Genomic DNA, 27,758 nt, shown 5'->3' with positions numbered 1-27,758 from the left:
CCCACTAGTAATTGGAATGACGTCGTGGACTCTCCATGCCATAGGAAAGAAAAGGTCTTTTATATTTGTTCAGTTTTGTTTTTTTATGAATATTTTTTTTCTCGTGATATTAGCTATGCCTTTATAGTTTTAAATAACTGCCGGCTAGATTACGAGTCTTGTGTTATGAGCCATGCGGTGCTAACAAGCAGTTTTTGCTCACCGCTCACATACATGCAGCGCTGGTATTACAGTTTTTACAAACCCGACGTTAAAAGACAAGAAGTGAGCGTTGAGCAAAATTTTGATCTTTACCGCACTCCAATACCAGCGCTGCTTAAGTCAGCGGTGAGCTGGTCGTACGTGCCCGTGCACGATTTCCCCATAGGAATCAACGGGGAGAGCCGGCTGAGAAAGAGTCTAACACCTGCAAAAAAGCAGCGTAAAACTCAGTAACACAGCCCCATTGATTCCTATGGCGAAATAAAATTTATGTCTACACCTAACACCCTAACATGAACCACCCAGTCTAAACACCCCTAATCCTACACTTATTAACCCCTAATCTGCCGCCCCCGACATCGCCGACACCTACATTATATTTATTAACCCCTAATCTGCCTCTCCGGACATCGCCGCCACCTACATTATACTTATGAACCCCTAATCTGCTGCCCCCAACATCGCCGCCACCTACATTATATTTATTAACCCTGTCGCCGCCACTTTACTAAATGTATTAACCCCTAAACCTAATTCTAACCCTAACACCCCCTAACTTAAATATAATTACAATAAATCTAAATAAAATTACTATAATTAAATAAATAATTCCTATTTAAAACTAACTACTTACCTATAAAATAAACCCTAAAATAGAAACAATATAACTAATAGTTACATTGTAGCTACTTTACGGCTAGATTACGAGTTTTGCGTTAGAGGCTATGCGGTGCTAACAAGCAGTTTTGTCTCACCGCTCACTTACCTGCAGCGCTGGTATTACAGGTTTTTACAAACCTGTAGTTAAAAGGCAAGAAGTGAGCGTTGAGAAAAATTTTGCTCATTACCACACTCCAATACCAGCGCTGCTTAAGTCAGTGGTAAGCTAGTCGTACGTGCTCGTGCACTATTTCCCCATAGGAATCAACGGGGAGAGCCGGCTGAGAAAAAGTCTAACGCAGCCCCATTGATTCCTATGGGGAAACACATTTTATGTCTACACCCAACACCCTAACATGAACCCCGATTCTAAACACCCCTAATCTTACACTTATTAACCCCTAATCTGCCGCCCCCGACATTGCCGATACCTGCATTATATTTATGAACCCCTTATTTGCAGCTCCGGACACCGCCACCACCTACATTATACTTATGAACCCCTAATCTGCTGCCCCCAACATCGCCGCCACCTACATTATATTTATTAACCCCTAATCTGCTGCCCCCAATGTCGCCACAACCTATCTACATTTATTAACCCCTAATCTGCCGCCCCCAACGTCACCACCACTATAATAAACATATTAACCCCTAAACCGCCGCACTCCCGCCTCGCAAACATTAGTTAAATATTATTAACCCCTAATCTACTGTACCTAACATCACGACCACCTACCTACATTTATTAACCCCTAATCTGCCGCCCCCAACATCGCTGTCACTATACTAAATGTATTAACCCCTAAACCAAATTCTAACCCTAACACCCCCTAAATTAAATATAATTTAAATGAATCTAAATAAAATTACTATAATTAACTACATTATTCCGATTTAAAACTAAATACTTACCTATAAAATAAACCCTAAGATAGCTACAATATAACTAATAGTTAGGGTTTATTTTTATTTTACAGGCAAGTTTGTATTTATTTTAACTAGGTACAATAGTTATTAAATAGTTATTAACTATTTAATAACTACCTAGCTAAAATAAATACAAAAGTACCTGTAAAATAAAACCTAACCTAAGTTACAATAACACCTAACACTACACTATAATTAAAGAAATTAACTAAATTAAATACAAATTACGTAAATTAAATTAAATTAGCTAAAATACAAAAAAACAAACACTAAATTACAGAAAATAATAAGCAAATTACATATATTTAAACTAATTACACCTAATCTAATAGCCCTATCAAAATAAAAAAAAGCCACCCCAAAATAAAAATAAAACACTAGCCTAAACTAAACTACCAATAGCCCTTAAAAGGGCCTTTTGCAGGGCATTGCCCCAAAGTAATCAGCTCTTTTACCTGTAAAAAAAAAAATACAAACAACCCCCCCAACAGTAAAACCCACCACCCACACAACCAACCCCCCAAATAAAATACTAGCTAAAAAAAACTAAGATCCCCATTGCCCTGAAAAGGGCATTTGGATGAGCATTGCCCTTAAAAGGGCAGTTAGCTCTTTTGCAGCCCAAAGTCCCTAACCTAAAAATAAAACCCACCCAATACACCCTTAAAAAACCTAACACTAACCCCCTGAAGATCGACTTATAGTTGTGAAGATCCGACATCCATTCTCAAGGAAGCGAAGCGGCAGAAGTCTTCATCCAACCGGGCTGAAGTCCTCAACGAAGTCTTCATCCAAGCCGGGCGAAGTGGTCCTCCAGACGGGCAGAAGTCTTCATCCAGATGGCATCTTCTATCTTTATCCATCCGACGTGGAGCGGCTCTATCTTCAAGACATCCGACGCGGAGCATCCTCTTCATCAGACGACTAAAGATGAATGAAGGTACCTTTAGGTGACGTCATCCAAGAATTCTATCAGCCAATCGGAATTAAGGTAGAAAAATGCAATCAGCCAATAGGATTGAAGTTCAGTCCTATTGGCTGATCCAATCAGCCAATAGGATTGAGCTCGCAATCTATTGGCTGTTCCAATCAGCCAATAGAATGCGTGCTCAATCCTATTGGCTGATTGAAAGTTTGGATAGTCCGAACGAAATGCGTTGGGGGCGGAGCTTGACGAGGCTCCTTTGGACGGCGTTTATGACTGAAAAAAGAGCCGGGTATTCTGAACAGTTGAAGTGTGGTTGAAACACCATTTCGATTACAACTGGGACTCGTTCTTTCCTAACCAAGATTGGGATACATACTTGTGACTTTTTTCCTTTTGTAAGTGTTTTTAACCGTGTGTGCTTAATAAAAACATAAAACGTCTACCTTGATGAGATTTGCGCTTTCTTCTCTTTGCTATAGGATCTCCTTGTATAGAGATTGTATGGTGACACATCTCTGATCCCAATCTGTAATCCTCATATTGGGAATCGTGGGATTATCAATAAGTGAAAAGACATTGGACTGTGTGTTGGTCTCCTGTTAACAGCACTCATTTGGTAGTTGGATGTGGTAAATGTATAACCATGAGTATTACACTATTATTGTAAAATTTATAAAACTAAGTATTATTTTTTATTGTGGTGCTGTTATCATAATAACAAATCTTTATTTTGTTTTATTTATTTTTTTGTTTTATATATCAACTGTGACTCCTTCTCCCTTAGTTGCACTGTAAATACTTGTTTTTGGGTCTAAAAGAGCTGATTACCTTGGGGCAATGCCCCGCAAAAGGCCCTTTTAAGGGCTAATGGTAGTTTAGATTAGGCTAGGGTTTTTTTTATTTTGGGGGGGCTTTTTTATTTTGATAGGGTTATTAGATTAGGTGTAATTAGTTTAAATATCTGTAATTTTTTTATTATTTTCTGTAATTTAGTGTTTGTTTGTTTTTGTACTTTAGCTCATTTAATTTAATTTATGTTATTGTATTTAATTTAGTTAATTTGTTTAATTATAGTGTAGTGTTAGGTGTTATTGTAACTTAGGTTAGGTTTTATTTTACAGGTACATTTGTATTTATTTTAGCTAGGTAGTTAGTAAAATAGATAATAACTATTTAATAACTATTCTACTTAGTTAAAATAAATACAAACTTGCCTGTAAAATAAAAAATAAACCCTAAGCTAGATACAATAAAAAAATAAACCCTAAGCTAGATACAATGAAACTATTAGCAATATTTTAGCTAGCTTAGGGTTTATTTTCTAGGTAAGTATTTAGTTTTAAATAGGAATTATTTAGTTAATAATAGGAATTTTTATTTAGATTTATTTAAATTATATTTAAGTTAGGGGGTGTTAGAGTTTAGGGGTTAATACATTTAGTATAGTGGCGGCGACATTGGGGGCGGCAGATTAGGGGTTAATAAGTGTAGGTAGGTTGCGGCGACATTGGGGGCAGCAGATTAGGGGTTAATAAATATAATGTAGGTGTCTGCGATGTTGGGGGCAGCAGATTAGGGGTTCATAAATATAATGTAGGTGGCGGCGGTGTCCGGAGTGGCAGATTAGGGGTTAAACATTTTCTTTTAGTGTTTGCGATGCGGGGGGGCCTCGGTTTAGGGGTCGATAGGTAGTTTATGGGTGTTAGTGTACTTTTTAGCACTTTAGTTATGAGTTTTATGTTACGGCGGTGTACCATAAAACTCATAACTACTGACTTTTAAATGCATTACGGATCTTGGAGGTAGAGGGTGTACCGCTCACTTTTTGGCCTCCCAGGACAGACTCGTAATACCAGTGCTATGGAAGTCCCATAGAAAAAGACTTTACAAAGTTTACGTAAGTCGCTTTGCGGTAAGGCCAAAGAAGTGTGCCGTACACCTATACCTGCAAGACTCGTAATAGCAGCGGGCATAAAAAAGCAGCGTTAGGACCTCTTAACGCTGCTTTTTTTACCTTAAACGCACAACTCGTAATCTAGCCGTGCATTATTTTTAACATTGCAAAGTAATGCAGTTATGTAAAACTATAAAGCAGTGAAAAAGTCTTCTATGACATATAATTTAATTTTAATATCATTAAATATCACAAAAAACAATAAATAAAACCTTTTTTCAAATTGCAAAATACATATTGTTGCTTTATACAATAAAATACACATAAATAAATCATTGTATATACATGTATAATATACACACAAAATTCCATAGTAATGGGGGAATCAAGCAACAGTCTATCGTGCCTATGTGGAAAAAAAAAAACCCATTACATTTTAAATCATAAATTCAATAACTTTACATTAGTGAATATACACTTTAGTTTAGTACAGTTGGTTGCATTAGCAATCAGTAGTTTCAGGTATTAAAATAAGCTAATGTTTGGTAACATTTGTTGGCCACGTTAATTTGTTCAAGTGGACATTCAAATGTTTGCCATAGATTAGAACATTTGTTTGCTTTATATGTCTGATACTTGAGGTGTAGCTCTATGAGAATCATTAATGGAATGTTACATTTTGTTCCATTAAATGTTATGTATTGAAAAATACATATGGTGATTTACGTGTGATTCAAGGTGAATGAACACGCAGAGGAATAAAATGTACTGTTTGAGCAAGAAAACTGATGGAAAATTCACTTTAAAGGGATAGTGTACTTGAAAATTGTTATTGTTTAAAAAGATAGATCCCTTTATAACCCATTCCCCAGTTTTGCATAACCAACACTTTTAAATGAATATACTTTTTACTTCTGTGATAACCTTGTATCTAAGCCTCTGCAGCTGCCCTTTTATTTAAGTTCTTTTGACAGACTTGCATTGTAGCCAATCATTGCTGACTGATAAATAACTCCACAGGAGGCACAATTTAATCTACATTGCACACTTGAACTAACGCTGCCTAGCTGTGAAAAACTGTCAAAATGTACTGAGATAAGAGGCGGCCTTCAAAGGCTTCAAGATCAGTTTGAGTCTACCTAGGTTTAGCTTTCAAAAAAAGAATACCAAGAGACCAAATCAAATTTGATGATTTGGTAAATTGGAAAGTTGTTTAAATCTGAATCATGAAAGTTTAATTTTGACTTGACTGTCCCTTTAAAACAAACCCATTCATGATAAAAAAAATTATAACATTCAGCTTAAAAATATTTCAAGTAACAAAAGTAACACTCAGTGTATAATTAAAGGTGGTTATTCACGAAGGTCTGACTTTTCAACTGACTAAACATGGCTTGCTTCAATTTAGTCAAAAGTCACGTTATCCATTAGCTGTCATTAGAACAGTAAATAAATAAAAATGACATGGACTGATCTGGAATGGGCCTGGCTGTCCTTGACCGGTTTGTGAAATTCTTTTGCTGGGGTGCACATGCAGGGCCGTCTTTAACACAGGGCAAAAGGGGCAGCTGCCCAGGGTCCAGTCTCTGTTGAGGGGCCCAAGAGTCCTAAAAAAAAAATAAATTATTTTTTTATGGTTCATACCAGACTGCTGATGTGACATGGGGAACACACACATTCAGTCCTAATACTGTCACAGTCAAAAGTATTCTGCTTATATTTTTTTTTTATTTTTAAAAACTGTGCCAGACCGTGCCGGTGTCATGTGACATGCCAAGCTATTGCCATGCGCTGTTTTAGATGTGCACTGTGTAGCACTGAATGCAAAGCCCTAACTCAGCATCCAGCCAATCCCACTGCATCAGAAAAGGTCCTACTGGGGCTACCACTGTTACCAGGTAACTGCTCTGGTGGTGGGGATTGTTTCTGGGTAGGGCTGACTGTAGGCGCATGCAGCAGAAAGCTGGAGCGGCAGGCACATGAGGATTTGAGCATCTGTGCAGCTGCATACACTGCTCTCTTCAGTCTTGAGGCTGTATGACTCATCTCACACTGTATCCATGCAGCCTTGGGCAGACAGCATCCAGTCTGCTGGTCCCCTTAGCCCTGCTCTTTCTGCTGTGGCCCTAAGATCAACTAACTGAAGTTTGTTAGGGGAACAAGTCTTTACCTTGCTTTGCTCCTGTTGGCTGCCCTATATCTCTTTAACCAGCTAACCTCACACTAGAATCACATTCAAAAGAATATTAAATAAATCCACAGTGGAGGAATTTATATATTTATTTACTTATTAGTACTGCTTAGGTCCAGTTTCACATATTGCATTTTATTTCAATTATTTAGTTGTTTTTTGGGATGTTCGGGTGGAGAGCGAAATTGCATGGGGTGGGGGGCAAGAAAATTTTTGCCCAGGGTCCAGTCAATATTAAAGACGTCCCTGAACACTGGAGTAAACAATGTGAAAATTATAATCAACGATAAATGGTATTGTGTATTTTCTGTATTAGAGATTAACATAGCACAGACAGAACCCATAAAAACAAATAGTTTATTATTTACAAAAATGTACATGTGTCTTCAGATAAAACAGTATATTCTTTTACTAAGTCCTAAGGTAATACTATATTGAATATCACTGGATTTCACATAACTTACGCCTAGATTTAGAGTTCTGCATTAGCCGTCCAAACCAGCGTTAGGGGGTCCTAACGCTGGTTTTGGCCGCCCGCTGGTATTTAGAGTCAGTTAGGAAAGGGTCTAACGCTCACTTTCCAGCCGCGACTTTTCCATACCGCAGATCCCCTTACGTCAATTGCGTATCCTATCTTTTCAATGGGATCTTCCTAACGCCGGTATTTAGAGTCTTGGCTGAAGTGAGCGTTAGAACTAACGACAAAACTCCAGCCGCAGAAAAAAGTCAGGAGTTAAGAGCTTTATGGGCTAATGCCGGTTTATAAAGCTCTTAACTACTGTGCTCTAAAGTACACTAACACCCATAAACTACCTATGTACCCCTAAACCGAGGCCCCCCCACATCGCCGGCACTCTATTAAATTTTTTTAACCCCTAATCTGCCGACCGCACACCGCCGCAACCTACATTATCCCTATGTACCCCTAATCTGCTGCCCCTAACATCGCCGACACCTACATAATATTTATTACCCCCTAATCTGCCCCCCCCAACGTCGCCACTACCTTACCTACACTTATTAACCCCTAATCTGCCGACCGGACCTCGCCGCTACTATAATAAATGTATTAACCCCTAATCTGGCTCACTCCCGACTGAAAAACCCTATAATAAATAGTATTAACCCCTAATCTGCCCTCCCTAACATCGCCGACACCTAACTTCAAGTATTAACCCCTAATCTGCCGACCGGACCTCGCCGCTACTATAATAAATGTATTAACCCCTAAAGCTAAGTCTAACTCTAACACTAACACCCCCCTAAGTTAAATATAATTTTTATCTAACGAAATAAATTAACTCTTATTAAATAAATTAATCCTATTTAAAGCTAAATACTTACCTGTAAAATAAACCCTAATATAGCTACAATATAACAAATAATTATATTGTAGCTATTTTAGGATTTATATTTATTTTACAGGCAACTTTGTATTTATTTTAACTAGGTACAATAGCTATTAAATAGTTAAGAACTATTTAATAGCTACCTAGTTATAATAATTACAAAATTACCTGTAAAATAAATCCTAACCTAAGTTACAATTAAACCTAACACTACACTATCAATAAATTAATTAAATAAAATACCTACAATTATCTACAATTAAATCAACTAAACTAAATTAATAAAAAAACAAACACTAAATTACAAAAAATAAAAAAAGATTACAAGAATTTTAAACTAATTACACCTACTCTAAGCCCCCTAAAAAATAACAAAGCCCCCCAAAATAAAAAAATGCCCTACCCTATTCTAAAATAAAAATTTAACAGCTCTTTTACCTTACCAGCCCTTCAAAGGGCCTTTTGCGGGGCATGCCCCAAAGAAAACAGCTCTTTTGCATTTAAATAAACATACAATACCCCCCCAACATTACAACCCACCACCCACATACCCCTAATCTAACCCAAACACCCCTTAAAAAACCTAACACTAAGCCCCTGAAGATCTTCCTACCTTAACTTCACCACGCCGGGTATCACCGATCCGTCCAGAAGAGGGTCCGAAGTCTTCATCCTATCCGGCAAGAAGAGGTCCAGAAGAGGGTCCGAAGTCTTCATCCTATCCGGCAAGAAGAGGGCATCCGGACCAGTAGACATCTTCATCCAGGCGGCATCTTCTATCTTCTTCCATCCGGAGCGGAGCGGGACCATCTTGAAGCAGCCGACGCGGATCCATCCTCTTCTTCTGGCGACTCCCGACGAATGAAGGTTCCTTTAAGTGACGTCATCCAAGATGGCGTCCCTCGAATTCCGATTGGCTGATAGGATTCTATCAGCCAATCGGAATTAAGGTAGGAAAAATCTGATTGGCTGATTGAATCAGCCAATCAGATTCAAGTTCAATCGGATTGGCTGATCCAATCAGCCAATCAGATTGAGCTCACATTCTATTGGCTATTCTATTTTAGAATAGGGTAGGGCATTTTTTTATTTTGGGGGGCTTTGTTATTTTTTTAGGGGGCTTAGAGTAGGTGTAATTAGTTTAAAATTCTTGTTATCTTTTTATTAGTGCTTGCTTGTTTGTTTTTTTGTAATTTAGTTTAGTTGATTTAATTGTAGATAATTGTAGGTAGTTTAGTTAATTAATTTATTGATAGTGTAGTGTTAGATGTAATGGTAACTTAGGTTAGGATTTATTTTACAGGTAATTTTGTAATTATTTTAACTAGGTAGCTATTAAATAGTTATTAACTATTTAATAGCTATTGTACCTAGTTAAAATAAATACAAAGTTGCCTGTAAAATAAATATAAATCCTAAAATAGCTACAATATAATTATTCGTTAAAAAAAATAAAAATATTTTGTTAGATAAAAATTATATTTAACTTAGTGGGGGTGTTAGTGTTCGGGTTAAATTTAGCTTTAGGGGTTAATACATTTATTATAGTAGCGGTGAGGTCCGGTCGGCAGATTAGGGGTTAATAAGTATAGGTAGGTAGCGGCGACATGGGGGGGGGCAGATTAGGGGGTAATAAATATAATATAGGGGTCGGCGGTGTTAGGGGCAGCAGATTAGGGGTACATAGGGATAACGTAGGTTGCGGCGGTGTACGGAGCGGCAGATTAGGGGTTAAAAATAATATGCAGGGGTCAGCGATAGCAGGGGCGGCAGATTAGGGGTTAATAAGTGTAAGGTTAGGGGTGTTTAGACTCGGGGTACATGTTAGGGTGTTAGGTGCAGACTTAGGAAGTGTTTCCCCATAGGAAACAATGGGGCTGCGTTAGGAGCTGAATTTTTGCAGGTGTTAGGTTTTTTTTCCAGCTCAAACTGCCCCATTGTTTCCTATGGGGATATCGTGCACGAGCACGTTTTTGAAGCTGGCCGCGTCCGTAAGTAACGCTGGTATTGAGAGTTGCAGTGGCGGTAAATTATGCTCTACGCTCCCTTTTTGGAGCCTAACGCAGCCCTTCTGAGAACTCTAAATACCAGCGTTGTTTAAAAGGTGCGGGGGGGAAAAAACACGCGTAGCTCACGCACCCCTTCTAACGCAAAACTCTAAATCTAGGCGTATGTATACTGTTTACATATATCTATTTAAATTTATTTGTGGATTTAGCACACTGCAAAATTATCTTTTTAAAAATAAAACTTTTTTTTTTTTTTTGCTAGGATGCATGCAATACAATGCCATCATTTATTCCAGATTACTTATATTGTAATGAAAAAAATTCTATATTTTTCTATTTGACTTTGTGTTCCAATTTCACGCTCATCTGCTATTTTTTGAATACTATTTAATTACAATATGAATAGAGTATATGCATCAGATGAAACAGACTGTGCTAATTCCCTATGGCTAATTTACTGTATATTGTCATCGGTTAGTCTCATTAGGACATACTATGTTTGATTGTTTTATGGGACATATTATTTGCTAGCATGTTTGGGTTATACAGCTGCTATAAAGCTAACAAGGGTGCTGATTGGTTAGTTTGCTCTGTGCAACTCCAAAATAGATTTAATATTCACTGTACAGAGCCAGCTGTTCACTTAACTTTCCTTTTAATGTTTGTATAGCTGTGTTAACTCTGGAATTCCCCTGCTCAGATTTCTTCAAATATGTGTGTCTTACGTTTTTTTGGGAAATATGTTACTACCACCCACACTTATGTATCCAGTGAATATGAGAAACAAGTTCCTTACATTATATCTACTGTGCTTGGTGCAAATAGTTTGCTTCCAATCTGTGGCATAGTTGAACCCCGGGTATATATTATCTGTTGTTTAAAGTAAAAATGTAGTATTAAGTGACAACTCTTATTATCAAACTTAACACATATTTTTTTTAAGTGACACAGGGACAACACCTCCTGAAAGTGGTGTCTTTGGATTCATGATCAGTGTGTCGGCCATGTTAGGTAGGTGTGATACAATAATTACTTACAGGTTATAGCCACATTATTTTGTAAACTAATTTAGCTAAATAGTCTTTTCGCAGATTTATATATTTTGATCCAATATCCCAAAACAGAAACCAAATAACCCATAACCCCTCCCTGAAGAAATAAACAGATTTGAGCAAATCTATCTGGGTTTTGCAACTGCTTATTGGCTCTTTGGTTTTGGTCCACTCAGAGCCAGGAGTTCTTTGCAGCTCCTGATCAGTACTTTAACTGTGTTTAATCCATTTGTGAGGGTTAAACACATACAGTATCCCACAAAAGTGAGTACATCCCTCACATTTCTGTAAATATTTTATTATAACTTTTCATGTGACAACACTGAAGAAATTACACTTTGCTACAATGCAAAGTAGTGAGTGTACATCCTGTATAACAGTGTAAATTTGCAGTCCCCTCAAAATAACTCAACACACAGCCATTAATATCTAAACCGTTGGCAACAAAAGTGAGTACACCCCTAAGTGGAAATGTCCAAATTGGGCCCAATTAGCAATTTCCCCTTCCCGGTATCATGTGACTCGTTGGTGTTACAAGGTCTCAGGTGTGAATGGGGAGCAGGTGTGTTAAATTTGGTGTTATCGCTCTCACGCTCTCTCATACTGGTCACTGGAAGTTCAACATGGCACCTCATAGCAAAGAATTCTCTGAGGATCTGAAAAAAAAAAATAGCTGCTATACATAAAGATGGCCTAGGCTCTAAGAAGATTGCCAAGACCCTGAAACTGAGCTGCAGCATGGTGGACAAGACCATACAGCAGTTTCACAGGACAGGTTCCACTCAGAACAGGCCTCGCAAAGGTTGACCAAAGAAGTTGAGTGCACATGCTCAGCATCATATCCAGAGGTTGTCTTTGGGAAATAGATGTATGAGTGCTGCCAGCATTGCTGCAGAGGTTGAAGGGGTGGGGGGGTCAGTCTGTCAGTGCTCAGACCATACGCTGAACACTGCATCAAATTGGTCTGATGGCTGTCATCCCAGAAGGAAGCCTCTTCTAAAGATGATGCACAACAAAAACGCCCACAAACAGTTTGCTGAAGACAAGCAGACTAAGGGCATGGATTACTAGAACTATGTCCTGTGGTCCGATGAGACCAAGATAAACTTATTTGGTTCAGATGGTGTCAAGAGTGTGTGGCGGCAACCAGGTGAGTAGTTCAAAGACAAGTGTGTCTTGCCTACAGTCAAGCATGGTGGTGGGAGTGTCATGATCTGGGCCTGCATGAGTGCTTCTGGCACTGGGGAGCTACAGTTCATTGAGGGAACCATGAATGCCAACATGTACTGTGACATACTGAAGCAGAGCATGATCCACTCCCTTCAGAGACTGGACAGCAGGGCAGTATTCCAACATGATAACGACCCCAAACACATCTCCAAGATGACCACTGCCTTGCTGAAGAAGCTGAGGGTAAAGCTGATGGACTAGCCAAGCATTTTTCCAGCCCTAAACCCTATTAAGCATCTGTGAGGCATCCTCAAACGGAAGGAGCGCAAGGTCTCTAACATCTACCAGCTCCGTGATGTCGTCATGGAGGAGTGGAAAAGGACTCCAGTGGCCACCTGTGAAGTTCTGGTGAACTCCAAGCCCAAGAGTGTTAAGGCAGTGCTGGAAAATAATGGCCACACAAAATATTGACAATTTGGGCTCAATTTGGACATTTCCACTTAAGGGTGTACTCACTTTTGTTTAGACATTAATGGCTGTGTGTTGAGTTATTTTGAGGGGACAGGAAATTTACAGTGTTATACAGGCTGTACACTCACTACTTTACATTGTAGCAAAGTGTCATTTATTCAGTGTTGTCACATGAAAAAAATAAATAAAATATTTACAAAAATGTGAGGGGTGTACTCACTTTTGTGGGATACTGTAGATATGGGTTTGTTAGTGCTAAAATGGCATGCGCTAACATCTTTTTTTCACTATAATGCCAATTTTGCTGCCCATTCACTTTAATTTGGCTAGAATTTCTGCTTTCTTGAAAATAAAAACATACACCAACAAGGATCAAAAATTGATTCATTTTATTAAAGAAAGAGGAAATGTTTGAGTATAATGTCCCTTTAAGGGTCACTGCATGCACAAAGTAAAAAGGCTGAAATATCCCTTAATGATGGGCAATAATTGTAAGGTGCTGACAGTGTGACTCTCTCTTTCAAGATTATAGCCCAAGAAAGAGAAGAGAGTTTGCGCATATGTTAATCCATAATGCGCATTCATGAAGACCTGCACTGTTTGTTAGATCTGTCCCCTGATAGGCTAATAGCTAAAGGTGACTGAGAAGGAGGTGCTTGGAAAAAAGTTTAATTATTTTAAATTTAAATTGAATATATTTCCACAAGAAATAATTTTATTTGTATTTTTAGTTTTTTGTAAATGCCTTAATTAATGGTTTATGTGTCTATGAAAAAGCTGGTTTTAATAGACCTATATCTTTTCTAATTGTTCTGTAATTTAAACAAAATGTAGAAACTGAGAGCATGTCAACATCATGACTGTTATAATAAAAACACTATGAAAACTAACTAAGTAATCCAACCTTAGAACTCCCATCCATCCTTCATTTTGTAGTATGTTTTTTAATGGTTAGCTTTTTCTATCTCTCCCAAAAGTCCAGGGTGATTGACAGGCCCTGCTCTTGTGCAATTGGCCACACAAGAGCAGGGGGGCAGCGTTGCACAAGAAAGGCCTTGCCCAAAGACTGCACATACTGCTCCTAGAACTATTTACAGGCAGAGGACACTTTTCCCAAGTAAACTAACATAATGGATGAGTTTAAAAAGTTTAAAATGCATTATCACCTTGTTAGACCCACCATTTGCCTTATTTGGAGGAGCCATTATTTTAGCAACATATTCATGGTTTTGCATCCTTTATTTTATCATATCTTCTGAATCCAATAAGGGACAGATATGTAGAAGGGTTAGGCCTTTGAAACCTGCCATGTGAACTACCAGTTCTCAGAATAGAAAACCTCTTAAATTACAGGAAAAGGGGGTAAAATAAATAATAACAGTATATAGCAAAATGTTTTGCTACACATAATTAAACATTCATAGTGCAATTGCAAAGTGTTTACTCAGTCTCAAAGTATTTACTTAGAAAGGCACAAACTCCACCCCCAAAAGACCTCAAAGCTCATCAAAACTGTCCACCCATGCCCACCAAATCTAGAAACTCCATTTATACTGCCTAATCATACAGACTGTACAAACTCCTCTCCAAACTGCTTAGCTTTGCCCATAGACTGCACATACTGCTCCCAGAACTATACAGCCATGCCCGTAGACTGCACATACTGCTCCCAGAACTATACAGCCGTGCCCATAGACTGCACATACTTCTCCCAGAACTATACAGCTGTGCCCATAGACTGTACATACTGCTCCCAAAAATATACAGCCTTGTCTATAGACTGCACATACTGCTCCCAGAAATATACAGCCTTGCCCATAGACTGCCCATACTGCTCCCAGAAATATACAGCCTTGCCCATAGACTGCCCATACTGCTCCCAGAACTATACAGCCTTGCCCATAGACTGCACATACTGCTCCCAAAACTATACAGCCGTGCCCATAGACTGCACATACTGCTCCCAGAAATTTACAGCTGTGCCTATAGACTGCACATGCTGCTCCCAGAAATATACAGCCGTGCCCATAGACTGCACATACTGCTCCCAGAAATATACAGCCTTGCCCATAGACTGCACATACTGCTCCCAAAACTATACAGCCTTGTCCATAGACTGCACATACTGCTCCCAGAACTATACAGCCGTGCCCATAGACTGCACATACTGCTCCCAGAACTATACAGCCGTGCCCATAGACTGCACATACTGCTCCCAGAACTATACAGCCGTGCCCATAGACTGCACATACTGCTCCCAGAACTATACAGCCTTGTCCATAGACTGCACATACTGCTCCCAGAACTATACAGCCTTGTCCATAGACTGCACATACTGCTCCCAGAACTATACAGCCTTGTCCATAGACTGCACATACTGCTCCCAGAACTATACAACCGTGCCCATAGACTGCACATACTGCTCCAAGAAATATACAGCCTTGTCTATAGACTGCACATACTGCTCCCAGAAATTTACAGCCTTGCCCATAGACTGCACATACTGCTCCCAGAACTATACAGCCTTGTCCATAGACTGCACATACTGCTCCCAGAAATATACAGCCTTGTCCATAGAGTGCACATACTGCTCCCAGAAATATACAGCCTTGCCCATAGACTGCACATACTGCTCCCAGAACTATACAGCTGTGCCCATAGACTGCACATACTGCTCCCAGAACTATACAGCCTTGCCCATAGACTGCACATACTGCTCCCAGAACTATACAGCTGTGCCCATAGACTGCACATACTGCTCCCAGAAATGTACAGCCTTGCCCATAGACTGCATATACTGCTCACAGAAATATACAGCCTTGTCCATAGACTGCACATAATGCTCCGAGAAATATACATCCGTGCCCATATACTGTACATACTGCTCCCAGAACTATACAGCCTTGTCCATAGACTGCACATACTGCTCCCAGAATTTTACAGCTGTGCCTATAGACTGCACATGCTGCTCCCAGAAATATACAGCCGTGCCCATAGACTGCACATACTGCTCCCAGAAATATACAGCCTTGTCTATAGACTGCACATACTGCTCCCAAAACTATACAGCCTTGTCCATAGACTGCACATACTGCTCCCAGAACTATACAGCCGTGCCCATAGACTGCACATACTGCTCCCAGAACTATACAGCCGTGCCCATAGACTGCACATACTGCTCCCAGAACTATACAGCCTTGTCCATAGACTGCACATACTGCTCCCAGAACTATACAGCCTTGCCCATAGACTGCACATACTGCTCCCAGAACTATACAGCCGTGCCCATAGACTGCACATACTGCTCCCAGAACTATACAGCCGTGCCCATAGACTGCACATACTGCTCCCAGAACTATACAGCCGTGCCCATAGACTGCACATACTGCTCCCAGAAATATACAACCGTGCCCATAGACTGCACATACTGCTCCCAGAACTATACAGCCGTGCCCATAGACTGCACATGCTGCTCCCAGAAATATACAGCCTTGTCCATAGACTGCACATACTGCTCCAAGAACTATACAGCCTTGCCCATAGACTGCACATACTGCTCCCAAAAATATACAGCTGTGCACATAAACAGCACATACTGGTCCCAAAAATATATAGCCATGCTCATAGACTGCACATACTGCTTCCATAACTATACAGCCTTATCTATAGACTGCACATACTGCTTCCATAACTATACAGCCATGCTCATAGACTGCACATACTGCTTCCATAACTATACAGCCTTATCTATAGACTGCACATACTGCTTCCATAACTATACAGCCATGCTCATAGACTGCACATACTGCTTCCATAACTATACAGCCTTATCTATAGACTGCACATACTGCTTCCATAACTATACAGCCTTATCTATAGACTGCACATACTGCTTCCATAACTATACAGCCATGCTCATAGACTGCACATACTGCTCCTAGAAATATACAACCTTGCCCATAGACTGCACATACTGCTCCCAGAACTATACAACCTTGCCCATAGACTGCACATACTGCTCCAAGAACTATACAGGTGTGTACATAGACTGCACATACTGCTCCTAGAAATATGCAACCTTGCCCATAGACTGCACATACTGCTCTCAGAACTATACAGCCTTGTCCATAGACTGCACATACTGCTCCCAGAACTATACAGCTGTGCCCATAGACTGCACATACTGCTCCCAGAAATATATAGCCTTGCAAATAGACTGCACATAATGCTCCCAGAAATATACAGCCTTGCCTATAGACTGCACAAGCTTATCCCCAAACTGACAAGCCACACCTACAGACTCCACAAGTTCCTTCCAAACTGAATTGCTATGCCTAGAGACTGTACAAGCTCCTCCCTAAACTGACCTGCTTCAGCCACAGACTGCACAAGTTCCTCCCTAAACTGACCTGCTTCAGCCACAGACTGCACAAGTTTCTCCCTAAACTGACCTGCATCAGCCACAGACTGCACAAGTTCCTCCCTAAACCTACCTGCATCAGCCACAGACTGCACAAGTTCCTCCCTAAACTGACCTGCATCAGCCACAGACTGCACACGTTCCTCCCTAAACTGACCTGCATCAGCCACAGACTGCACAAGTTCCTCCCTAAACTGACCTGCATCAGCCACAGACTGCACACGTTCCTCCCTAAACTGACCTGCTTCAGCCACAGACTGCACAAGTTCCTCCCTAAACTGACCTGCATCAGCCACAGACTGCACACGTTCCTCCCTAAACTGACCTGCATCAGCCACAGACTGCACAAGTTCCTCCCTAAACCTACCTGCATCAGCCACAGACTGCACACGTTCCTCCCTAAACTGACCTGCTTCAGCCACAGACTGCACACGTTCCTCCCTAAACTGACCTGCATCAGCCACAGACAGCACATGTTTCACCCTAAACTGACCTGCATCAGCCACAGACTGCACAAGTTCCTCCCTAAACTGACCTGCATCAGCCACAGACTGCACAAGTTCCTCCCTAAACTGACCTGCATCAGCCACAGACTGCACACGTTCCTCCCTAAACTGACCTGCATCAGCCACAGACTGCACAAGTTCCTCCCTAAACCTACCTGCATCAGCCACAGACTGCACAAGTTCCTCCCTAAACTGACCTGCTTCAGCCACAGACTGCACAAGTTCCTCCCTAAACTGACCTGCATCAGCCACAGACTGCACACGTTCCTCCCTAAACTGACCTGCATCAGCCACAGACTGCACAAGTTCCTCCCTAAACCTACCTGCATCAGCCACAGACTGCACACGTTCCTCCCTAAACTGACCTGCTTCAGCCACAGACTGCACACGTTCCTCCCTAAACTGACCTGCATCAGCCACAGACAGCACACGTTCCTCCCTAAACTGACCTGCATCAGCCACAGACAGCACACGTTCCTCCCTAAACTGACCTGCATCAGCCACAGACAGCACATGTTTCACCCTAAACTGAACAGCAACACCCACAGGCTTGAAAATTTCTCTAAAAACTGTATCACCATGCCCAGAAACTGCACAAGCTCCGCCTCAAACTGACTAATCACACCCACAGACTGCACAAGCTCCTACCAAAACAGTATTGCCATGCCACAGACTGCACATGCTTCTCGTGATCTATGCAATTCATCAAACAATATGTATCAATCAAGCTTTTGTTTTTTGTATTTAATAACCGTAACAATGGTTTTTAATTACTGACATTGTATTATATAGTTGCATTCCCCTCCAAAAAAAACATATTCTGTTTTATTTTTATTTTAGGTGCTGCTACAATGTATGCAAGATACAAAATATTAGCAAAGCAAAATGATATATCTAGTTTTATAAAACCTTGGCTCAATAAAGCAGCATTAGTAATTGGATTGATTGGCTGTATTGGTATGGGTATTGTTGCCACCTTTCAGGTAGGTTATTATATGCTATTATTTTAATTTTTATACAATTTTAATAACATGGCTGATATTATGTTGTTATAATGTTTTGATTTGGATATGCATCTAGTTTTTTTCATTCATACACACACATCTGTAATATGAACTGACTAATAAAAGCTCAATAACTTTATATAACTTAGGAATGTAAAATACGTAGTCAGTAGCATTCCTTTATATTAAAGTATTTTTTATCCTTGATGCATCTAAACAAGATATTGCAATATGTAGAAACATGTTTTATCTATGCTGAAAAATGTTTTTAGGGTGTGGGGGTTCTATCAGCCAGTGAGCAACTGATACTTAAATATTAGTTGTTATTGTTGTTAAATTATTTAACATGTTAAATTGTTGATGATTCATATTGTAATATCTGACACACTGATTTCCTGGCCGGGAACAGGATACTTCTGCATCAAGCGTGGGCCAGAAAACAAAAATTGCACAGAGCTGGATTCAATGGCTGTGAGGCCCACCTTACCACAAACCCCTACTGGGATAATGCAAGCTAAGCACAGTAAACAAGGAGGAGTTAGGGGTAAGAGAGCAACAGAGACCAAACTCAGTAGATGAACTTTCTTAAGTACTTTAATCAGCACCTACAATGCCAAAGAATAAATAAGTACTCAAAAGTAACTGTAAATAAATTATTCTAAATACCAAAGAAAATATCATTTGGAAAAAGTTTGATCCAGACAAAAACTAAACTTGCATAGGTAAATAGAAAAAACAGAAGACCTTATTAACAAGTTAAAGGGATACTAATTTACTCCTATTATCAATTATTTTCGTTCTCTTACTAAGTTTATATAAAAAGTAGTACTGTAAAGCATTGCTCTATCTGAATCATGAAAGAAAAAAAAATTGGGTTTAGTGTCCCTTTAATTCTAGAAGGAAGCAGAATGTAAAATATAACAATAAATACCTTTAATGCAGATCTCATGAGAACAGCAGTATCCATGGTAATAAGGCTGTAGAATACTGAAGATGCAGAAATCTGCATCTGCAGTGACAGTGTAAGAAAATAACCAAATACACAAAGCAAACTGCAAAGTCACTATGCTTTAGGTATGGAATTAGAGAATACAAAGTCAGGCTATCCAGGTCAAAGCCACACAGGGAAAACAGTACAAAATCAGAAACAGGTTCAAAATCCAAAAGGAAAGCCAAAGTCAATTAGCAAAAGTCACTCTAAACTATAAGGGATTAAACAAAAGTAAAGTCAGGGAAGCCAAGTCAAACCAGAAAATCCAAATAAAAAAAATTGCCATAGTAAGACATAGCAAGCACACTCAATACATAAGCAGCATCAGGCTGCAGAGAGCTTATAAGGACTTCTATAATTAAGACCTTATTGATATAAGGCCTTCTTAAAGGTACAGCATGCCTTACAGCAGCAGGAACAGAAATCAAATCACTCTCTTTGACAAATGCCTGTTATGACACCTATACATTTTGAAAACCTTTTAGATTTTCAAAGTGCACCACCTCCAGTAATGTATTAATGCTTTTTTACTCGGTTTCTCTTCTTACCCAGTATTGTAACATTTTAATAATTATTTATGCTCATGTGAAGACGTGGAAGGCTATTATTACCTGTGTGTAGCTAATAACTCCCCTCTTTTCCATATAGAATATTATAAAATACGCCCCATTCAATGGAATGCTATCACATACACCACCCTTTGCTAGAAATGTACATTGTTGCAAGAAACAATCATGGCAAAAGTATTTTCCTTTTCCACAGTGGGCTGTAATTGACAAACAAACAAGGCAGGAAATGTTATTATCATAAAGGGCTATTGCACTCATTAAGTTTCTAAAATTAAAAATATTGGCGGGAAGTACTTATTAACTAATGAACATTTGCAGAATTGACCATCAGCTTTAGTAGGAGGTACCTGTCAGTGCTATCATCTAATGAGAACCATTAGGAAATGCAAAACTGCTGTATTCCTTCCATTTTAAATATAGACATGATATGCAAAATTTAGTAGTTGCACAGTCACTATAAAACATGTAATCAGTATTTAATGACTCCATCTTTGAAAAGGAACAAGCGAAATGCGTCAGTTGACGCAGAGGGGTCAGTGTATTGTTTCTGAATGACGAACCTGTAAGCTGTACTTTATACTTATATTAACAATAAATTAATGAATTTTTAACTACTTAGTTTCCACACAATGTTGGACTAAATACTGATTACGAGTTTTATAGTCACTGTGCAACTATTTTTTGCATATAATGTCTGTATAGTCACGGATCCTGTTCTAAGGAGAAGCTGATTTTTGTCAGCTGTGAGGAATAAGCTGACTGTGGTTGCATGTGAGACCAATACTATTTGATGGTAACTGGATAACAATCAACTCAAAAAATATTATTTAAAAAGATAGATACTCCCTTTATTTTAAATTCCCATTTTGCATAACCAACATGGTTATATATATATAAAAAAAACATAATTTATGCTTAACTGATAAATTTATTTATTTCCGGATATGGTCCACAGAATCATCAATTACTAGTGGGAATATTACTCCTGATCAGCAGGAGGAGCACTACAACAAAGCTGCTATATATGTCACTTCCCTTGCCCATAATCCACAGTTATTCGGCAGAAGGAAAAATGGAAAAAGAAGACACAAAAGCGTAGAGGTGCCTGAGGTTTTTAGAAAAAATAAAGGGTAGGCCGTGGACTCACCATATGCAGAAATAAATAAATTTATCAGGTAAGCATAAATTATGTTTACTTTCCTAAGATATGGCGAGTCCACAGAATCATCAATTACTAGTGGGAATCAATACCCAAGCTAGAGGACACAGATTATAAGGGAGGGACAAGACAGGTAACCTAAACAGAAAGCACCACTGCCTGAAGAACCCTTCTCCCAAAAGAAGCCTCAGCCGAGACAAAAATATCAAATTTATAAAACTTTGAAAAAGAATGCAAAGAGGACCAAGTTGCAGCCTTGGATATCTGTTCCACAGAAGCTTCATTTTTAAATGCCAAGGAAGAAGAAACAGCCCTTGTGGAATGAGCAGTGATTCTCTCAGGAGGTTGCTGTTTAGCAGTCTCATAGGCCAAACAATTTAAACTCCTTAGCCAAAGAGAAAGAGAAGTAGCCGTAGCTTTCTGACCCTTGCGTTTCCCAGAAAAACAAATAAAGCAGAAGACTGACGAAAGTCCTTAGTCGCCTGAAGATAAAACTTCAAAGCACGCACAACATCTAGGTTGTGCCACAAACGCTTCTTAGGAGAAGAAGGATTAGGACACAAAGAAGGAACCACAATCTCCTGATTAATATTTTTGTTAGAAACAACCTTACGGCTAGATTGCGAGTCTTGCGTTATGAGTAAAAAAGCAGCGTTAAGCCTCATAACGCTGCTTTTTTACTACCGCTGGTATTACGAGTCTTGCAGATTTAGGGGCACCGCACACTTTTTTGGCCTTACCGCAAATCAACTTACGCAATTTGCGTATAGTCTATTTTCTATGGGACTTCCATAGCGCCGGTATTACGAGCTTGTCCTGGGAGGCCAAAAAGTGAGCGGTACACCCTATCCCGTCAAGATTCGTACCACATTTTAAAGTCAGTAGTTATGAGTTTTACACTACAAAGCCGTAGCATAAAACTCATAACTAAAGTGCTAAAAAGTACACTAACACCCATAAACTACCTATTAACCCCTAAACCGAGGCCCTCCCACATCGCAAACACTAAAATAAAATTATTAACCCCTAATCTTCCGCCCCTAACATCACCGCCACCTACCTACATTTATTAACCCCTAATCTGCCGCCCCAACGTCGCAGCCACTATATTAAATTTAGTAACCCCTAAATCTAAGTCTAACCCTAACACCCCCTAACTTAAATATAATTAAAATAAATCTAAATAAAACCTTCTATCATTAACTAAATAATTTCTATTTAAAACGAAATACCTGTAAAATAAACCCTAAGCTAGCTACAATATAACTAATAGTTACATTGTATCTATCTTAGGGTTAATTTTTATTTTACAGGCAAGTTTGTAAATATCTTAACTAGGTAGAATAGTTACTAAATAGTTATTAACTATTTACTAACTACCTAGCTAAAATAAATACAAATTGACCTGTAAAATAAAACCTAACCTGTCTTACACTAACACCTAACCTAACCCTACAATTAAATAAATTCCCTAAATTAAATACAATTAACTAAATTCAATAAAATTAGCTAAATTACAAAAAAAACCCTCTAAATTACAGAAAGTAAAAAACAAATTACAAGATCTTTAAACTAATTACACCTAATCTAATAGCTCTATCAAAATAAAAAAGCCCACCCAAAATAATAAAAATCCCTAGCCTAAACTAAACTACTAATAGCCCTTAAAAGGGCCTTTTGAGGGGCATTGCCCCAAAGAAATCAGCTCTTTTACCTGTAATTTTTTTTTAAAAACAACCCCCCAACAGTAAAACCCACCACCCACACAACCAAACCCCCAAATAAAACCTTAACTAAAAAAACCTAAGCTCGCCATTGCCCTGAAAAGGGCTATTGGTAGTTTAGTTTAGGCTAGGGTTTTTTTTATTTTGGGGGGGCTTTTTAATTTTGATAGGGCTATTAGATTAGGTGTAATTAGTTTAAAGATCTTGTAATTTGTTTTTTGTTTTCTGTAATTTAGTGTTTTGTTTTTTTTTGTAATTTAGCTAATTGTATTTAATTTAGTTAATTGTATTTAATTTAGGTAATTTACTTAATTGTAGTGTAGTGTTAGGTGTTAGTGTAACTTAGGTTATTTTAGCTAGGTAGTTATTAAATAGTTAATAACTATTTAGTAACTATTCTACCTAGTTAAAATAAATACAAACTTGCCTGTAAAATAAAAATAAACCCTAAACTAGCTACAATGTAAGTATTAGTTATATTGTAGCTAGCTTAGGGTTTATTTTACAGGTAAGTATTTAGTTTTAAATAGGAATAATTTAGGTAATAATTGAAGGTTTTATTTATATTTATTTTAATTATATTTAAGTTAGGGGGTGTTAGGGTTAGACTTAGATTTAGGGGTTAATAAATATAATATAGTGGCAGCGATGTTAGGGGAGGCAGATTAGGGGTTAATAATATTTAACTAGTGTTTTCGATGCGGGAGTACGGCGGTTTAGGGGTTAATATGTTTATTATAGTGGCGGCGACGTTGGGGCGGCAGATTAGGGGTTAATAACATTATGTAGGTGTCGGCGATGTTGAGGGCAGCAGATTAGGGGTTCATAAGTATAATGTCGGTGTCGGCGATGTCGGGGGAGGCAGATTAGGGGTTAATAAGTGTAAGATTAGGGGTGTTTAGACTTGGGGTTCATGTTAGGGTGTTAGGTGTAAACATAACTTTAGTTTCCCCATAGGAATCAATGGGGCTGCGTTACTGAGCTTTACACTGCTTTTTTGCAGGTATTAGACTTTTTCTCAGCCTGCTCTCCCCATTGATGTCTATGGGGAAATCGTGCACGAGCACGTACAACCAGCTCACCGCTGATTTAAGCAGCGCTGGTATTGGAGTGCGGTATGGAATTCAATTTTGCTCTACGCTCACTTCTTGCCTTTTAACGCCGGGTTTGTAACAACCTTTAATACCAGCGCTGTATGTAAGTGAGCGGTGAGAATAAAGTGCAAGTTAGCAACGCACCCCTCTTACTGCTAAACTCGTAATCTAGCCGTTAGGTAGGAAACCTAATTTAGAATGTAGAACCACCTTATCAGAATGAAAAATAAGATAAGGAGAATCAAACTGCAGAGCCGAGAGTTCCGAGCAGAAGTAATAGCAAGAAGAAACAAAACCTTCCACGGTAACCTCTTAATATCTAAGGAATGCATAGGTTTAAATGGAGTCCGCTGTAAAACTCTAAGAACAAGGTTAAGACTCCAGGGAGGAGTAACTGGCTTAGACATAGGCCTGATCCATCCACCAAATGCTTATGCAATAAAATAGACAACACAGAAATCTGACCTTTCAGAGTACTTGCTGACAAACCCTTCTCCAGACCCTCCTGGACAAAAGACGGAATCCTGACTCTACTCCAAGAGTAGCCTCTGGATTCACACCAATACAGATATTTATGCCATATCTTATAGTAAATCTTTCTTGTCACAGGCTTACGAGCCTGAATCATGGTCTGTATGTAAGTGAGCGGTGAGAATAAAGTGCACGTTAGCAACGCACCCCTCTTACCGCAAAACTCGTAATCTAGCCGTTAGGTAGGAAACCTGATTTAAAATGTAGAACCACCTTATCAGAATGAAAAATAAGATAAGGAGAATCAAACTGCAGAGCCGAGAGTTCCGAGCAGAAGAAATAGCAAGAAGAAACAAAACCTTCCACGGTAACCTCTTAATATCTAAGGAATGCATAGGTTTAAATGGAGTCCGCTGTAAAACTCTAAGAACAAGGTTAAGACTCCAGGGAGGAGTAACTGTCTTAAACATAGGCCTGATCCATCCACCAAATGCTTATGCAATAAAATAGACAACACAGAAATCTGACCTTTCAGAGTACTTGCTGACAAACCCTTCTCCAGACCCTCCTGGACAAAAGACGGAATCCTGACTCTACTCCAAGAGTAGCCTCTGGATTCACACCAATACAGATATTTATGCCATATCTTATAGTAATCTTTCTTGTCACAGGCTTACGAGCCTGAATCATGGTTTCAATGACTCTGAAAACCCAAGCTTAGATAAAATCAAGCATTCAATCTCCAAGCAGTCAGCTTCAGAGAAACGAGATTTGGAAGAAGAAAATGACCCTGAAGTAGAAGGTCCTTCCTCAGAGGTAGGTAGAGAAGACATTTCCACTAGATCTGCATACCAGATCCTGCAAGGCCATGCCGGCGCTATGATAATCACTGACGCCCTCTCCTGCTTGATCCGAGCAATGACTCTTGGCAGGAGAGCGAACGGCGGAAATATGTAAGCTAGACAAATTCCAAGGGACCGCCAGAGCATCTATCAAGAAAGCCTGTGGATTCCTTGACCTCGAGCTGTACCTAAGAAGCTTGGCATTCTGCAGAGAAGCCGTAAGATCCAGTTCTGGCTGCCCCCAATTGAGGATTAAACTGGAAAATACTTACGGACGGAGTTCCCATTCCCTCGGATGAAAGGTCTGTCGGCTCAGAAAATTTGCCTCCCAATTGTCCACTCCTGGGATGTGGATCGCAGAAAGACAACAGCTGTGAGACTCTGCCCACTGGATTATCCAGGCCACCTCTGTCATAGACAAGGAACTCCGAGTTCCCCCCCTGGTGGTTGATGTACGCCACCGATGTTCTGTTGTCCGTCTGGAACCTGATCATTCGGGCTAAGGCTAACTGAGGCCAGGCCAGTAGAGCATAGAAAATTGCTCTCAGTTCTAGAATGTTTATAAGGAGAACTGACTCCTCCCATGTCCAAAGACCCTGAGTCTTCAATGACCTCCAAATTGCTCTCCAACCTAGAAGGCTGGCATCCGTGGTCACGATCACCCAGGAAGGTCTGTGAAAGCAAGTTCCCTGGGAGAGGTGTTCCTGAGACAACCACCACAGAAGAAAGTCCCTTGTCGCCTGATCCAGAACTATTTGCAGAGACAGATCCCCATAGTCCCCGTTCCATTGCCTTAGCATGCATAACTACATAGGTCTGAGATGGAACCAAGCAAACGGAATGATGTCCATGGAAGCTACCATCAGACTAATTACCTCCATACATAGAGCCACAGACAACCGAGGAGAGGACTGAAGGACAAGACAAGAGCTGAAGATCTTTGTTTTTCTGACCTCTGTCAGAAATATCCTCATTAGTAGGGATTCTATTATGGTCCCTAAAAACACTACTCTTGTGGCTGGAATCAGAGAACTCTTTCCCAGATTCACCTTCCAACCGTGGGAGCCCTTTGAGAAAATTCTGGGAGCTGTGGCAAGACCGAATGAAAATGCCACAAACTGAAAATGATTGTCTAAGAAAGCAAACCTTAGAAACTTGTGATGATCCCGGTGAAATGGGAACATGAAGGTACGCATCCTTTAAGTATATGGTTGTCATAAACTGACCCTCTTGAACCAAAGGAAGAATGGAACGTATAGTCTCCATCTTGAAGGACGGTACTTTGAGGAACTTTTTTAAACACTTTAGGGCTAAAATAGGTCTGAAAGTCCCCTCTTTCTAGGGAACCATAAACAGATTTTAATAAAATCACAGACCCAGTTCCTGCGGAGGAACTGGAACTTTAACTCCCAGGGCAAAAGGATCCTTGATACAATTTAAGAATGCCTCTCTTTTTATCTGGTCTACAGATAATCTTGAGAGAAGAAACCTGCCTCTGGGAGGAAACATCTTGAATTATATCTTGTACCCATGAGATACAATTTCCACGGCCCACAGGTCTGGGAAACTTCATATCCAAGCCTGAGCAAATTGAGAAAGCCTGCCCCCTACTAGATCCGTTCCTGTATCAGGGGCCGACTCTTTATGCTGACTTGGAGTAAGCCGTAGGTTTCTTAGACTGTTTCCCTGAGTTCCAAGACTGACCAGACTTCCAGGAAGACTTGGATAGTTCCTGCTTGGAAGAGGAAGCGGAGGGTTTACTTCTAAAGTTACGAAAGGAACGAAAATTACTTTTCTTCTGTTAAGTGTGATCAGTCCACGGGTCATCATTACTTCTGGGATATTACTCCTCCCCAACAGGAAGTGCAAGAGGATTCACCCAGCAGAGCTGCATATAGCTCCTCCCCTCTACGTCACTCCCAGTCATTCTCTTGCACCCAACGACTAGATAGGATGTGTGAGAGGACTATGGTGATTATACTTAGTTTTATATCTTCAATCAAAAGTTTGTTATTTTAAAATAGCACCGGAGTGTGTTATTACCTCTCTGGCAGAGTTTGAAGAAGAATCTACCAGAGTTTTGCTATGATTTTAGCCGGAGTAGTTAAGATCATATTGCTGTT

At 39.6% G+C, this 27,758-nt stretch overlaps 1 protein-coding gene across 2 annotated transcripts in view; it reads left to right on the top strand.

Moving 5' to 3' along the window:
- Window positions 1-27,758, top strand: part of DRAM1 (DNA damage regulated autophagy modulator 1) — a 148,059-nt gene that overhangs the window by 73,306 nt on the left and 46,995 nt on the right. For both annotated transcript variants that reach the window (XM_053716980.1, XM_053716981.1), the window contains 2 exons: window positions 11,106-11,173; window positions 18,622-18,764. In XM_053716980.1, the coding sequence (XP_053572955.1) occupies window positions 11,106-11,173; window positions 18,622-18,764 (211 nt within the window). The remainder of the gene's footprint in view (window positions 1-11,105; window positions 11,174-18,621; window positions 18,765-27,758) is intronic.

The sequence above is a fragment of the Bombina bombina genome, chromosome 6, assembly GCF_027579735.1.
Source record: "Bombina bombina isolate aBomBom1 chromosome 6, aBomBom1.pri, whole genome shotgun sequence".
Lineage (NCBI taxonomy): Eukaryota > Metazoa > Chordata > Amphibia > Anura > Bombinatoridae > Bombina > Bombina bombina.
Note: the sequence above shows the minus strand (reverse complement) of the source record. Positions and strands in the feature narration are given on the sequence as shown.